The sequence below is a fragment of the Cygnus atratus genome, chromosome 3, assembly GCF_013377495.2.
Source record: "Cygnus atratus isolate AKBS03 ecotype Queensland, Australia chromosome 3, CAtr_DNAZoo_HiC_assembly, whole genome shotgun sequence".
Taxonomy (NCBI): Eukaryota; Metazoa; Chordata; class Aves; order Anseriformes; family Anatidae; genus Cygnus; species Cygnus atratus.
The window spans coordinates 112,006,028-112,023,578 of record NC_066364.1 but is presented as its reverse complement, the minus strand read 5'-3'; the positions used below and the strand labels follow the sequence as shown (position 1 = coordinate 112,023,578).

Sequence of the window (17,551 nt, the reverse complement as noted above, 5' to 3'; positions counted from 1 at the left end):
TGGCAAAGTAGTAACAACTAGCTTTAGAAACTACCACAAGATCATAGACAATGTTTTAAATATTATCTGAAAAGGCAACAATTATATTAAAAGCATTTTTTTAAAAACAAATTGTTCCAACTTTGAAAGACATATGGCAGAAGTATTCCACTTTAAAGAAATCTTCAGAAGTAAAGCATTTCTTAAATTTCCTCACTAACCCTGCAAATACAATCCAGTTAATATTAGTCAAGGCTTTGAGTTCCTCCACAATTTACTTCAGCATAATGAATGTAGGTCAAAGTAGCAGTTCTGAATTTAACATTTGATTTAGCTTTAAATGTTTAGCTCCACTAGGTAGCATTTTAACAAACTTTTCTTCTTTCACTTCATGTTGAGAACAAAGTTCATAATGACTTTTCTGGTAGTTGATGAAGGTATTATCACCTTACTTTTTCCCCCAGAAATAATGTGCTACTTTTTACTAGGTCAGTGACAGCAAACACAAGTTGTCACTTACATCAAGTTTTTAATGTAAATTAAAGGACTATTTAAATGTCAGAAATTGCAAAAAAAAAAAATATTTTTTGATCTCAAGTCAAACATCTGAGGATGCTACAAAATGACAGAATAAAGTGCCCTTTTAAAACTATCAATTTTATTTTGTATATCCAAAGCATAAAATAATTGGTGCTTTAAGCTGACACAAATGTCATTAGTAATTGGTTGCACATCATAAAATGACTATGTTTGTTGATACTCTTTTTTTGAAAACCTGGTCCATTCAGGAGAATTAAACTTTCCTTAGCAACTATATGCATCTTTCTTTAATTCAAATTCCAGTGAAATAAACCCTACATAAACACAAACACAAATCATATTATTAAAAGTATAAGATATATTTTATAACATATTCTATACTTATCTAAGATCTGTTTAAGAACATATAAAAATATGTAAATAAAAACTGTCTACATATATATATACAATATACTGTCAATTGAACTGAATTCTCAAAATTGCAGCATTTACTGTACAACTACTGAATGTCAGAAGAGATGAGACACAGGAAATGCCTATGCCCATTAATTAGCTAATGAAATTACATTATTTCACAATTTCAATAACAAAATATAAATGAACAACTTACTCTATTGCACAATATCCTGATACAGTCATTTAACTGCTTTTAAAGGAACAGCATGAGGGAACACCAAATGCTTGAAGTGTAAACATAATAAAAGGACACCCGTTTTAATCAGTAACAATAATGAATCACATAATATACACCTCAAACATGACAGAAACATCCATTTAAAAAAAGAGAATCAAGAGAATAAACACACACAAAATAGGGAGAAGAGGGAAGATGACTCTTGTCATCTTAATCAAAATAATATAATCCTCAAAATATACTCACCAGAAACATGTACTATTTGTATCAAATGGAAGTGTCCTATAAAATTAAATAAATAAAATCTACCTGAGAGGTGAAATCTATAACCCAGCACCAGTCCCTAACACTAAGGCCAAAAGAAATATCAGATCTAGTGAACAAAATAATAATGCTTAAATCCTATTTCTGAGCCAAGACAGAAATTCCAAATATTCACTGAAAGGAAAAGTTCCAATCACATTTTTGGTCATGTCAACTAAAATTGAATAGAAGAAGGTAATCAAAAAAAGGGTTGGGGTGATGGTAAAGGGATTTCTTGAAATCTTTGTAATCTAGATTAAGGTATACTATGGCATTCTTGGCAGACTAAAGTTTTCCCAGGTTAGAACACTTTTAAAATTTAGGGTCCATTTAGCCCATGAGAGTATACTAGAACAGCTTTGCCAACTATTAGCAGAAAAAAATACTTAATTTAAGGATGTAAACCTGCTGTATCTTTAGGTAGAAAATTCAAAGCAATCCAGACAAACCTCAAGATGCTACCAGTGACCTTTGCACTTCACTGATTGATCTGAATCCTAACTCAGATAACCGTCATCTTTCTTGCATTCTCAGAAAAACCTCCATGGGCCTACAGAGCTACTACAGAGTAATAAGAAAGTCATGTTCACGAAAGGATGCATGACGTTATCTTTTTCCTTCTCCAGCAGCAAAGATTTATGATATTTTTATAACCATACTGAGATTTCCAAACATCAGTGCACAAATGCTGCGCATCATGGCAGCTTTGCCTCTCACATGAATTCTCAGTGACTTCTGACAGATGTTACTGCACCTCAAAGTCCCAGATCTAGTGCGAGGTAGTTCTTGCCATTAAGTAAATGAGCTCAAAACAAAAGATTTATGCACTGGTATGGAGTATAATGTAGCACTTTTCAATAACTTTATGACTGGCAAGTAAATTACCCTCTATTCGTTGTGGTTAGAGAAAGTCTATTATGTAAGCCCAAGCCTTTGAGACAGCCCAGACACCAAGAGTTTCACATTTCCAAAAGTTAAATTAGACCTTGTAATGGGTCTAATTTTAACTATTTCAATAAAAGAGGACTAGGTGTTGGAAATATTCATTTGAATGCTTCATTAACTTAGGCTGATTTTGGAACTCTCTCTCCATTGAGTGAAACCATAGAAAGAAATAATGGGAAACTGTGATGTGATCGTGTAATTAAACACTGCATAAATAGAGGTAAAAGAGGTGGGTGTTGCTCTAATTCAACTGGGCATCTTAAACATGCACATTTCAGCTGCTCAGAAGTCCAATATTATATTTGCCACGTTATCAGCTGCATTTGTCAATATAAAAGCTTTCTTTGCAAACATTAAGTAGGTATATGCAACCAAAAAGACAAATGGATGCATGTTTTCATATAGGGGTCAATTAACAACTCAAAGGAACACCAGAAAACTGGAAGCATATTCTCTTCTTCCTTACTCATCACAGGTAATTCTTGGTTATCTGAAAGTCACTCAGCCCAAGTATAATTTTTCCCCAAAATTCAGAGTGCTCCTGCAGCATATAATCAGCAAATAGATGAATATTGCAGAGGAATTCCCATATCAGTATTTCAAACTCTGGTTTTCTCAGAGTCCCCATTAAAAAGCTGTCACCACAGAAGCTGCAGAAATACAAATGACAGGTAGATCCCACTGCTGGTGAAGAAAAAAAAAAAGGACATCATTTCTTCATGCAAAAACATAATCCACAATTAGGTACTCTGATTTTTTTTTTTTTAGAAGCTTCTGAACATCTTACCTTGATCTTTAGAGCAAACAAGCTTCCCATCATGATTAGGATATGAAAGTTTAAATAGTTACCCCTAACAAGAAATTACTCTTCAAAACAAGCACCCCCACATCCAACTGAAAAACAGCAAAGACCAATCACTCCTTTTTCCAAAGATTCAAAAGATGGCGTTTTCTTGAGCCACTCTTCTTGGCCTACCATCACCTATCACCCACCCACCACTTCAGCCTTTTATTTCCTTTTGGGAAGGCTAAGAATAGAAAGAGAACAGTATTACATTATATTAGATTGTCAGGGCTGAGTATTCTCTATACTGTCTGCCTCAATAACATCCTCATAATCAGAGGGGAAAATGTGAGTATACCAGAAAAAAAGTATTCTGCATAAATAAGCCACCTTGCCTGACTATGAACCAACTGGAAAACCTACAATAACAGTGGCAGAAAAGTGATCTGGAAGCCACACTGCTATATTCAGAGAGCTTTTTGTATTTGCACTGATGGGTTAAATTATCCCTACTGCTGAAGACTACATGCTGAATAGATGGGACAGACCCACTTCTTCCTTTTGAACATTGCATTGCCTCTTGGAAGAGAGAGAGAGACATTTCAACAGTTTCCCACACAACTAGCACACATGTACGCATCCTACCACTATTAGAAAGTATTGGCAATGCATATCAATAAGTATTATAAATGTCAACATTAAGAAAGTTATTGTTATGATGGCTTAGAATGTAAAAAGTATCATTAATATTCAAGGAACTCAAGGAATAGAAGACGAACAAGGAATTTCCACAGCAAAGCATGAGAAAACATTTACTGTCAACACGATTGTATGAATTGTATGAAAAATGATAGGGGATTGGGGGAGATTTCAACACACTGAAAACTGGTTTTGGCTTACTAGTAGTAACTCCTAAAGAGATGGGGGGATAAGCAGAACTGACTGTTTAACTTAAGTTCTAGATGGGAACTGGTTACATGCATATGCTTCTTACTCTGCAGGCCCCCTCCCTTACAAAATCTTGCCACAAAGAATCAGCCAAGTCAAAACACTGAGCAGCAGCTGAGAGAAAGTTAATTGTGTCTAGCCTCAGAGTTTAAAAAAAAAAAATAAAGGGAGAAAAAAAAACAAACCACTGCTGCAAGAGAACAACTTTGAAATTTTTGCAATTCCCACTGAAGTGACATATCAACTAGGAAAAGCAGGTTTTTTTCTGTATTGTATCAGTGACGTTGCTCGTCTCAGAGCACATTTTAAGCTTTTTCTGTATTCTATAAAGTTGTACATACAATACCAACTGTCTGTCCTATGTTATACAATGCTCAGCATGACACAGATGCAGTTTCAGGAATAACAAAAAAAATTATCAATCACCTGCCATAAAAGTAGACACAATTTGGAAGGCAAAGGGATGAGAGGAGGAAATATGGATGATACCACCAGCAATGAAGCATCTGCTCTATAATCTGTGGAAAAGCCAAACTACATTTTGTACTATCCCAGGACTTCAAAAAAAATGGTTCTGAAAATTAAGGAATATGCCCTTCCTTTAAAAGCAAGAAATTAATTATTGATATAATCATTAATTATGAAAGGTGATATTGATTCTCTCATGCATACCCGTATTAAATACGGCACAAATTCCTACCAAGCCTGCTCCTTCCAGTCAACAGGTCAAAGAAATAACACCATCCTCCTGGCTACCAAAGTCAGTTTCAGTACAATTAGTACAATTAAGACACTTAGGTCTTGCGAGGGGAAGAAATTTCTAATACCAAAAACCACAAAGAAAACCACAACTGAGAAGAAACTCTCTAATCAGATTTTTCACCATCTCCTAGAGCTTTAGGCCACACCACCCTCATCAATCAAGAAAACCCATTAAAAAGCCTGCAACAACCAAGATCAGAAAACTGTAGTTTTGTTGTGAACAGCTTACTGTAAAAGCGCAGGTGCTCCTGCAGCAGCCCACACAGGCATCAATAGCTGTCTGAAATGAATGTCGATTACAAAGGCAGATACAAAACTACTCAAATGAGCAACTGCTAACACAGTGAAGCTAAAATTATGGAAAATTAATGATGCTATTCCTTTAAAGAATAAAGAATAAGAATAGCTTGCTTGAGCAGTTATCAGTCTCCTAAGGTCAGCCTACCTTTTCCATTTTTTATTGTTTCTCTTTCACCCTCAAAACTGGTTGCCCTGTATTCACCATGGAAATGCAGCTGTGTATTAATACACGGACATCCTATTATTGCAGTGGCACCCAAAAGCACCATTATATTTAACGTAATTTAAGTATTTTCATTAGAAGCCTTGGCAAATTCGAAGTAATTTTTCAGGAACCTTGGCCTTCATTCCTGTAATTACCAGGACAAATCCAACAGGTAGAAATGCCTGCTCCTTGACGCTTTAGATCTTGTACAGACACAAGTGCTACTGACATCAGAGAAAAAATCCCTGAATAGAACTGCGGGATTTGGCTAATTGTAAGTATAGATGCCTGTTTGGCTGCTTAAGCTTCCTGGACACTCGTCTGTAAAATCCTGTTTTCCAGTGGCTTATAAAGCTTCAGCCATCAAAGCTGCCATTTTCCACACTGAAGCATCTGCGGCAGGCTGGTTTGTGCCCTCACCAACTTGAGTTTAAGGGACAACTATTCTTCTATTTCAACAAATGAGGCACACGAAGTATTTTATAGGTAAGCTGTGTCTGAAGCAGGACAGGCTTCACCTCTTCACAGCCTTCTATCTGTGACTGCACTGAGCGTATCTTAATCTCAAAGGAAAATTATATCTGTGACTTTCAACGCTGACTATCACAGGAGAAAACATGACATTTTTGCCCTTGTTGATGTTTCCTAGCAGGAAGTACTGTACCTTCCAGCTAAGAGAAAGCAACTCTGCCCTCAGTACTCTCCAGGCTGGTATCTAAAGAAGGGAAAGGGCCTGGCTGGAATAGACAATCTTAATTCAAGGCCAATCTTAAATTGCCAATCTTAAACAGCCAATCTTAATTCAGGCTCTTCTCCCATATGCATTATGATACAGTCTTTAATTACACGATCATATATTGTCTACAGGACCTGTGAATAATTCATTCTACAGACTGTACTCTGGGAATGAATCAAGAGAATGCAGTGAACAAGACTATTATCTACAGGACTCCTACCTCATTTGTTGCTCAAGCTGGATGATGAATGAGTCATGGAATTGCAGAGGAAAAAAAGACTAGTCTCCTAGCTAATACATTTATTCATTTTAAAAGCTATTTTCTTGTTTGTGTTTCTTGAGGGACGGGAAAATTAAGGAAGTGTTTCACTTCTCTGGAATTCTGTTTTATTTTTTTACCTAGAACATCGTCTCTACTTCTGCAGATTACTTTAAATCCATTAGTCCCTTACCACGGCTAAAACGTGCCCCTCACTACTGAAAGAAACTGAAGAAAGGAGTAGGACAATGGACAACAGTATGTAGTAAGTACCAAGGAAGAAGAGAGAAAAAAAAAAATCTGGACTAGCAATGCAATAGCCAAATCTTTTGCAAAAAAAAAAAAAAAAAAAAGCAGCTTGGTTGCCAGAGCATTCTTGTCCCTCACAACCCAGCTAGTGAGGTACAGAATAAATGAAACTGAAGAGACTCATGGCAGCCAGAAAAATGAACCTGTCCTCTCCTTTGTTCAGGAAGACAGTCTGATTGCAATAGCAGCAGATTTGTGCTGCCATCTGTGTTTGAGACATCTTAGTGGATTTCATTAAAAATATCGTCTCTGTACTTGAGAAGAAGAACAAAGAGCAAACACACCACTCCTACAGCAGTAGGACTGTATGAATCAAGGCTATGCTCAGTTGCCAATTAAGACATTAAGTCAGGTGCACAGCAGTACCATGTATTCAAAGCTCTCAGAATCATGTAGTAATAAACTCCTAAACATGCTGGCAAAAAAAAAGTAGAATAAAGCGGTTCTAGTATTTCATATCAAATACTTATTTCCATACAAATATTATAAACAGTTCTTTTGTGAAGGTCTCAGACAAATTTGCCTTCTTCTTCTGAGATCTTGATGTAAGAATGTTTCTATAACCTCCCATAACCAAGTCCAACAAGGAATTTACATGCTGTCTTTGCTCATTCTCATTACTGCTCTGCTGATCCTTTAGACGAAATAGCTTTCAGGGTTTATTTCTTCTTCTCTTTTTTCTACAGGCTAAATCAGAAGCTTCCTCTGCTTTCAATTTAGCTCCCCTTCCTGCCACAAGAAAATTAATAGAAAAGCAGACCAAATGCCCAGGAGGAATTGTTGAACAAGTGGCATCTGAGCTGTAGAAAGAATTTCAAAAGCAACGCTCTCTGTCTGACTCCCTCTCATTTGAAAACTGCCTACAAGCCCTAGGGATGGATTAAAGCTAAGTATGGCCTGGATAATCTACAAATGCAGCGGCCCAGTTGTAAGGAGAAGGATGGCAGCAAAATACTTGGGAGTATGGTTATTCCTAGAAACCAAAGGGCCTCTTTTGGAATGCACAGCCAGGATCAACCAAACTATTCAAGCCTGCCTTAATCCACGGCTGGTGAGCTCAGAAGCTGAAGCCCCCAGCTGTGCTTCTCTGATGGTCCAGGTGGTTTCAAGTGGGGAAAAATGGCTTAGAAGTGAAATAAAAAACAATCAGCAGCATTAGGCATCTCTTGATTGCAACTTTTTAGTAGAAACTGAAAGTTAAAAGTGGTCAGACCACCACAGAGGCATAGCAAGCAGCTAAAGAAGCTACATGAGAGAAAGGAGGTTTCTTAATAAGATGAACACAGGTGGCAAAGACAGACTTGAAATCAGACATCTATTTCTTTTGAAATCTACTTTTGACTGCTGCACTCAGTGTTCCCCAGGTGGCTGGGACACTTTCAATAGTGTTTCTATTAGGAAAAGAGCTACAGTAGATCAGTAGCACCAGTTCTCAATTTAGTATTTTTTCCTTTCTCTGACAACAGCAAGCCAATGCCGTTGTGGACAAAGCACTTTAACAAATCATTGGTGAGTGAAGAGCAATGAGAGCTGCTCTCCTGAAGAAAAAGCAATGTGTACCTCAAGACAACTATATATTCCCTTTAAAAGTTTTGGGTTGTTTGCTTTTATAGAATTTTTTATCTTCTTTATTCTCAGTCTACACTAACCTGCACATATTGATCAGACTTAAGCAAGGGGAGCAATCTGATGAAGAAATAATCTTCATTTAATAATGGCATCTGATCCGTAATATAGTATCAGAAACAATGTTTTCTGCTGAAAGAAACCATATATCCTGTTTGGATGATATCTGTCCAAATTCAAATGCCAACACAGAAGTCTGTGTACTGATCAACAGCGTAAAGATCCTGGCATGTAAATATATTAATTTCATTAAACTGGCAAAAAACATGATATGTTTTCATGTCCCTGCTTCTGTGAACCAACTCATAACAAACAAATAGTTGGTATGCAGAGGCTGTGGAGGCAGGAAGAGAAGTGACATTTAATAACTACAATGTACCCCAACTTTAAATCTCATTACCAGAGTAGATGATTTTATGAACTACAACTACAGCCAATAACTGCTACACTTGAGAAATAAACAAACAAACAAAGCACTGGGCCAGGTATCAGACAACAAATGCTAATAAACCCGACAACTAAATTAGACATTATGTGTCATGACACATGGGGCAGCAGTTAAATACTGTACAAGGACTAATAACAATAAATGTTTCCTTGTTATCAGACAACTTTCTTTTAAAAAAAATTACTAAATTAACTGAAACTTAACTAACTGTTTTTTCCAACTCTAAGATACATTAAAAGAGAAAGAAAATAGATGAAGTGGCCTGGATCTATGTCCAAAAGCCTGTTTGGTTTTTCAACTGTACCAGTTGGCCAAATAACAGGAACTACCTCTCTCAGTACCTGCTTTTTATTATCCCCAAATTATCAGAGCTTCAAAGTTGAGAAAATAAGTGTTTTAAAGGCTTTAGCTAAAGTGATTTGTCAAACATTCTAGATACACAGTAGTTTGAAAAAGAGAGTTGAAAAAGGTACTGACAAATAATTGTGATAATCTTGAACGTACATAATCACTTTACACTTCATCCCACCTGTGAATTGTTGTTCAGAACAATTTCTGTCAAAACAGTTACTCGGGTTCTTCAGGACTTGTTCTTAAACCAATGTTTTGGCATTCTCATAATCTTATTTTAGTACATCTGCACAGCAATGAAAGTCAAGATATTGCAAATCATTTTGCCTTAAAATATCTGAATTAAACCTCAATTAAGGATGTAGAAATGTCTGATTTTTGTATCTGCAGTGACATCTAGTGTAAAAAAAACAAAACCACATTTTAGCAGGCTTCTAGAGGAACAGAAGCTCCTATCTGTGTGATTTCCGAATGAGAAAGACAGACATGAAACATTAACATCAGCTCTTTTAAATCTTTCTTAATATCATCTTCTTCACAACATTCACAATCCCGCTGAAGGGAATAGTATTAGGCATAATATAAGAGGCTATTTAATGCAAATGTGCATTCATGCCTTTCCATACAAATCCAGTTTTATAAATTCAGTTTGATAAATGTATATACATTATGCAACTGTTGAGTAGAGGGGTTGCCCTGACAAAACAACCAACCTTTGGATTAGAGTTCGTATTCTATTTATTCTGTCAACTTTTCAAAAAAAAGGAAACAAATCCAGAAGTAACATCTGACTTAAATTCTTCCTGCCAGTGATCCTGCTAGCTTCTAAAGTAGGAAACAAAAACTGGAAGCATGCAAAGAGTCTTGTATAATACAGATGACAAATAGAAGTTATAAAGTAACAACATTTGTTCAAAAGAAAATACAGATTTAAGTCTCATTAAAAGTACACAGCTATGCTTTAGACACAGCCAACACCACACATTCTAACCAAAATGCAACACCAACACGTCTAACTAGCAACAATTTTACAAAAATGATTCACCAACTGAAACGTGAAAAATCCTTAGAAACAAGTGGTATTCCTGCCAAACATACAAACAAACACATATGCCAAAGCTGAAAATGAACAGTTTAAACACGGTATCATGCATACATCATTTTGTATATAAATGTACACCATTCCTCTAACTCCTTTTTTTTCTCATTGACCTATAAATATAACCATTTTAGGACCTGTGTTCCAAAGGCACACATCCAAGACGACTCAGAGTCACACATACTTTTCAAGGGCAGGATTAAAGTATATACTGGTGTCTTTTGTAAAAACTTCCATAATATTTTTTTCCAGTACCCAATGGTAAAATAATTAAGGTGATAGAAATGATTATAAATATCAAATTGTTGTTTTTGTCAGATAATTTTCATATATACATATATGTACAATGAATATATTATTCATTATGTATTCAGTTATTCGTCAGCGATCTAGGACAACTAGATTAGGCATTAGGGTCCTAATGTTCTAGTACCCACAAGATTTTATTGATTACTAAAAGTATTGAATAGGGGAAGTGTCACAACCACTGAAACACATCATGAGTCACGAACTACCATTAACTAATGATGTTAAAGTACTTAAAAAAAAAAAAAATCTAGAGTTTGTTCTTCAAGAACCCAACAGTCTGCACAAGTTCTCTACTCTACAGTCAGAGTGGATTTAGTAGACAGGAGGATTTTATGTTGAAGTTGCAGATAATTAATTGAAAGCACTTTTCACCTGAGGATTGAGCATGTTAAAACAGGAAAGAAAGTCCTTCAATCTGTATTTTATCCCTGCTTGCTGCCTGTCTTGTTATAATAGTCACTACAGAGAAGGATGCAGGTGAGAAAGATGTCAGTGAGGATACAGATGAGCAGACCCGTTAAGTCAGAACAGACAAGATTTAGGTTAACATGACTGAATTGCTAAAGTGAGTAAAGCACAGAAATAAGCTATGAAGTTAGCGGAGGACAATTCAAGAAGCACAATGAAGAGAAAGGAAAGAATGCAGAAAACAAATGCTCCAAGGGCAAAGTACTGGGGAAGGACATGAAACGTGAGAAGAAGAAAAGGACCCAAAATAGTCAAGGACCAAAAACAGTCAAAGTTAATATAAACTAACAAAAAGGCATAAAACAGGAAACTGTGATATACGTCTAGCCTTATATGCAAGAGAACTGAGATAAATGTGCTTAAATACCATTCGGCAAGTGAGGGTTAAAAAAAAAAAAACACTATCTGAAAGTGCAAATAAGTGCCAAGTAATGCAGAATTTCTATAGAATACAACAGACTGCTCTTGACAGAGTTCACTCCAGTATACAAGCCAGCATGGAAAGGAAATGATTAAAATCAAAATCTATTAGCTTCTGCCACCCTAATCCATACCTTACACAGAGCAGCATAATTACTTTCAGTTTTAGTTTCCTGATGCCTTTGCTGGATGTAGCCAAGATTCATAAAGAAAATAAATTCCTGTTTAGATAAATGTCTACTAGAATAAGTGTTTAGTATTAGCCTGCATTTATTCATAATGGCAACTTAAGTGAGTCTTTCACCTCCCTCAAAAAAGGCATATGTAGCTAAAACAAATAAAAAAACAGTAGATATTAATGCTTACAAATGGACACAATTAGCAACAGTTTTCTTCCCTAGGTAGGAAAAACAATTGTTTTTGTAGGAAAAACAATAGTACATAAAAATGTACTATTAACTGATACTCAACCAAAGGGCACAAAAAAGAAGGAGATCAAATAGACAGTATTCAATAACATATTTATACAATGTGGTAAAGTACTGCAGCAGAATTAGTAATATTGATTAAGTGAGGCTATGTCACTAAATGCAACCAGACAAAGCCAGAAGAAGCAGCTACTAGTTAAACTATTGATCATGAGAATTAGACACGAAAAAAAATGGACTCTGTCCTTTCATAGACTCTGGGAAGACAGATCTCTGCATCCTTTGACATCAGTTGAGCGCTCCTACACAAAGCTAATGACATGATTAGAATCAAACAACAATATAATGAAATAAAATGCATCTAAATCCACTTAAAACACATGCACGCACACACAAAAGAGCATCTGAATACCTTAACACTAGGTAAGAATGGCATCAAAGAAGGAAAACACTAGAAGTATTAAACCAATTTCTATACAAACAGTGAGAGGGAGAAGAAATTTAAAAGACAGTTGGAAGAAAACAGCGGAGAATTATATAAAGGAGTGCACATTTAAAAAATTAATATAAAAGCTGCTAAAGGTTACAGATAGAAATTGGAACATGCGCAGAAGAAAAAAAATAAGATGCCAGTAAAAGAAAAATAGAAGAATGACAACACACGCAGTCATATATAGCTGCCACATCAAAAGAAGTTTTGTACCAATTAAAGTCTCAAAGAAAGAAATCAAAAGTTGGATAGGCTACCTTAACATCTTAGAAACGATCCAAAGAAATTATAGACCCCAGGACTGATCTTTAACAGAACAATACAAAAGGACTAAGCTAAGGGAAAGAGAAGTTTTTCCTCCCTCCTCCTCCTTCACACGGATGTGCATCGAAGAACGTTAATGGAAGAAAAATACAGAGAAAGACTCAATGAGAGCAAGATGAATGCAAAATCCTGAAGTTAAACAAGTGCTGAGGTTGCAAGACACCTGAAGACAGAGAAGCGATGCAAAGCAGTACTGTCTTGTAAAGTGCAATTCTTTAGACAGTTGATGACATTTGAGGAAATAACCCAAAGCCTACAGGCTTGAAATCAAACACTATCAGTTCTGTTTACTATGCAGTATTTTACCCAATGCTAACCATCACTCTACCTATTTATGAAGCATTAGAATATCCTCCCTTTGATTAAAAAGAGGGATAGAGGACAGAATCTACTGCTAGATTAGTAAGGGTAGAGTATCAGCTATACTATAATGAGGAGGTCAAGTATGGAAGTAAACACCACCGTTGGAAACAATGCTTGTCCCTTTAGACAGAGAACTCCAAGCAGCTGCCATGCTACAGTAAAGGATACTTCATATGAATTAGCATAGATTTAAACCCCTTTTTAAACTCATTTTAAAATGTATGCAGTGTCTTAATCTTTGGATTATGATAGCGGGAGAATTTCGGCTTTAGCTGTGATTTGGCAGTAGTTCAGACTCTATATGAACCCAGACAATCTCCCTACAAAAAAAGGGCTTCTTCCAAATGCATGGAAGAAAGAGCACACTATCACTACTACCATCGCCAGTCCAAGACAAGTTCATTCTGGCAGCAGTACATGCAAAGGATTATAAACGATGTTCAGAGCTGATAATGGCACTCAGTCACACAGACTTGGCACCAAACTCTGAATTGGTATCATTTACAGACGGAATGGTTCAACGTCCTTAACGTGAAGATGAACCCTGTCATGGAAACCATAAGTTCGGGTGAACTACGTAGAGACAAAACATCAAAAGGGGAATAAGCATGTTAAAAGCTACAAGCAGAAATAATGAATGATATCTGGATGTACATCTCAGCTGCACACATGGAACTGTACTGACTGAAATATTTGAACTTTAAGTTGTCAGATACTTTTTAATCAAAAATTTGCCTTCACTTGGTATTCTCTCGTTCTCAGTGTTTCCTATCTGAATAGTTTTCCATTCTGAATGTTCTGTATTTTCAAGGTAGCATTTAGTTGTTGCTGATATAAGTTAAGACAAGGTTCAAAGTAGTTCTGAAGAGTGATCAAGTTGGTTAAATTTTTTGAACCTTTGAACCATCACAAAGAGATTAGAAAAGAACGAATTCAACATTAGAGTCTGCCATAGTGCGCTGCGGGAAGAACATATTAAATACTTAAACGTTTTCACTGAACAACAACAAACAAGCCTCATCTGCTCAAGCACAGCTCAGACGATCTTCCAATAAATGCAACCCAAATAGAACTGCCATTTAACCAAGCCCAAATCACACAGACAAGGAACAACACACAGGCAAGAAATTATCAGACTCCTCCACACAGTCAGCATCAATGTCCTACATACCATACTTATTTACTTAGGGGGAGGAAAGTAAAGAGAAGCAGGTTTTAAACACAAACACAAATGTGATATTCTAAAGATCTTAACGAAGAATATTCTGAATGTAACCAGATTATGGCACGGAAAAAGTTGCAGCTGTGACTGTGGTGATGTGGGCACATGACGACAATACCATTTCTAAAAGTGCACCAAGACCTTCTATTTTTATAAACCCAAGGTATGACCTGTGCATGTGAGAGGTGGTATATCAACGAAGAAACAAAAAAGCCAGTGAAGTTAAAGGAGTCTATTACAAGAAACACCACTGCTTTCTCTAGTTTAAAATCTGCTTTCTTGCTATTCAGCTTGGCAAAGTTCCAAAAAGCTCTTTCCCACTCATATGCTGGCAGGGATCTCAAGAATTGTTAAACAAGAAGCAAATAAAAATACAGATAGCTTCAGTAAAATGGTGCAAAATAAAGCAGTAAGAACAAGAAAACTTTTGCAGATTTTCAGTTTTTCAGGGCCAAGAAAGTTTCACCAGTTGCCTTTAACTCAAAAGTAAAATATAAGCTATATTTATATGCTAAAATATCAGCACATAAAAGTGCAAAATACAGAAGCTGTGTGAATTAAACTAACAAAAGCTCAGTACCAGAAAAGCAGAATTACAGCTTCTGGGTTTTTAAGTCCTTTATGTTCAACTGCTTCATAAACACGGCTTTTCCTTGTTTATTTGAATTGTTCAATTAATGCCTCTTACAATCCTGTAATTTCTGTGGAATAATCAGCGCATTTCCAACATTAAGGTATAAAGACTTTCCACGTGCTACCTACATCACGTTGACTTCATAATTGAACAACTTCAATTCACAAATTCTCCATGTAACAATGAACTCTCCAATCTAAACTTGAGTAAAGAGAAGATTAACAAAGTTCTATACAGATGTATATCTGTATAGATGCTTCAAAATAACAGAACAGAGGAATAATGTAAAACTGGACCCAAAACATCTCTGAGGAATATGCAAATGGTAATTCCCAGTTCAATATCTGGACAGACACTAAACAGTCCATTCTGTCATGCCATCTGCTAGGCAGTTACCAGCCCTGCTCTTTTCTCTAAGCTATCTCTGCTTTATTTTTAAGCATGGAGTCATTTGACTTACTTGGAAGTCAGATAAAAGACATGGAGGTGAACTTAAAAATAAATTAATAATTAGAAAGTGATATACAGCAAAAATCAACTCCAAAAACAAGTCTCAGGTCAGTGATAAGGGGAATTAAAAAAAAATACTCCCATATGAGTGCTTGAATTGCACTCTGAACAAGCATATGTACAGCATATACAGCAAGGCATGAAAGCTTAAGGTTTATTTTTCCATATTTTTATTTAACAGAACAAATAAAACATTTGGCAAAGAAGCTGGTGAACGTTGTGGAAAAAGAAACTATGGGATTCATCACTCTGGGTGCGTACATGTACAGAATCATGAAGTAACTCATTAAAATATCACCTCAGATATCACTTTCATCAAGAGTCAAACACCAACATAAAAACTTACCAGTACAATCGGACCGTATGGAGGCAAAGTTATACGCAGAGAACTCGAGAGTCTCAGTCTACATCATGCAAAAACACAGTATGGTAGTCTCTAAGTTGCCCTCTCGGATCTATACTAAATCTACAAAATGCAAGAGAGCACTGCATGGATTTAACTGCTCCAGAAGTAATCTGGAGTCATATAAAGAGTGCAGGCAAGCCAGCTTATGTGAATCAGTTGCAAAAATCCCTGTCCTTGGAGACTCCACAGCACACTTAGCTCAGATGCATCGGTTTTGTTTCATGGAGACCTACTGGAGGATATTCAACTGCAGAAGTCCCACTGAAAGTTGTTTTTCAACTTTACATACTCCTTCTGACTGAAACAAATCTGAAGGCCAATGCAAAAAATCTGTATCCACACGCACCGCATTCACTGAGATACCCAGTGTAACCTAAAAGGTGACTATTCGCAGGTCTTGATACAACACAAACACCAAGGGGATCCACTTGCCCTTGCGATGGAACCATTCAGTATTTTAAAGATTTGTAATAAATAAAGGGTTTTATACTGAAAAAAGCAGAGAGTTGTGCTTTTTATTAATATTATGTAAAGTCTAATTCGCAAATACCACCCCTTGCCTGAATCTTTGCTCTTGGAAGTTCTCAAGAAAGAAAAAAAATGAGTAAGTGAAAAGTCTGAGAAAGTTGTGTTATTAAAAAAGCCAAAGAAGGTGACTTAGCACAGGAACCTTTTTTTTTTTTTTTAAAGGAAAAAACTTTAAGATTAGTTCAAATGCCAGGTTGAAAAAGGATGTATTTGCCTTACTTTCAAAATATTTTGGGTTTCATTCCACTTGTTGGTCCATTCTTTGGTCAGTTCTTGTACCTATAAAAGAAAACAAATATCTGAAAAATCACATCTTTTCCAAAGCTCTTGATAATGAATTCTTACACAAGTACTAAAAATAAGTGAAATTCATTGTCAAGTTTAATACTTAAATATTTAAAAGAGAATTATTACTCCTGCATTAAGTGACCATAGAATTTTTCTCTCTCAAAAAGGAAAACTAGAAGGCTCTTCTTTATAATATAAAATGAAACAAAGGACAGGGATAGCCACTTCAAATAATGACAGGTATTTTCAAAGAAATTGAATAATTTCAAAAATTGCCTAGTCAGTTCCGAAAAGTACTGCAGCAGAATGGTCCCTTAACTATGACAGGAAGACAGCTTCTTTCCTACATCTCAGCTAGGTATGTTCTGGCTCAAACAGCCTCATGCATGAGAGGAAGACGCAGGCAGACAGCCTTCAGGAGAGAATGAAAGCAAAGTTTGCTGCAACGGAAAAGTCACACACTTGGAGGAAATCTGAAGTGAGGACCTGCTTGCAAAGGCATTACAGGCGGGCAAAACGTTGTGTATCAATGCTTGTGTTGCCCTGCTGTTTCTGCTCACCAAGCTGCCCAACTCAAAGCTTATATACATCAGTAAAGGCTCTTTGCATTTCAAAGCCCTTCTGAATTTTTAGAAGGCGCTATATAGAAGGTGCTTCAGGCAGATCAGCCTCAAAGCTCTGGCTGACTTGGAATCATACTCATATTAAATTCATGTGTGTGCGTGTTTGTATACATACATATATAAATATGTATGTATATATACACACACACATGCATACACACACTTCCATTTTCTGAAATCACCAGATTTCTGTGTAGGAATTAAATATATAGACTTTTGAAAACGTACACAATCCTTTATTAGTTGAATTCATTTCAGCATGCAGAACGCTGAAAAACACAATGGCTATGTCCCTTTAACACTTTATATT

The 17,551-nt window shown here is 36.1% G+C and overlaps 1 protein-coding gene across 3 annotated transcripts in view; it reads right to left on the bottom strand.

The window, feature by feature from the left end:
• Positions 1 to 17,551, bottom strand: part of KIF16B (kinesin family member 16B) — a 144,644-nt gene that overhangs the window by 91,284 nt on the left and 35,809 nt on the right. For all 3 annotated transcript variants that reach the window (XM_035552992.2, XM_050709709.1, XM_050709710.1), the window contains exon 12: positions 16,550 to 16,609. In XM_035552992.2, coding sequence (XP_035408885.1) covers positions 16,550 to 16,609 — 60 coding nt within the window. The remainder of the gene's footprint in view (positions 1 to 16,549; positions 16,610 to 17,551) is intronic.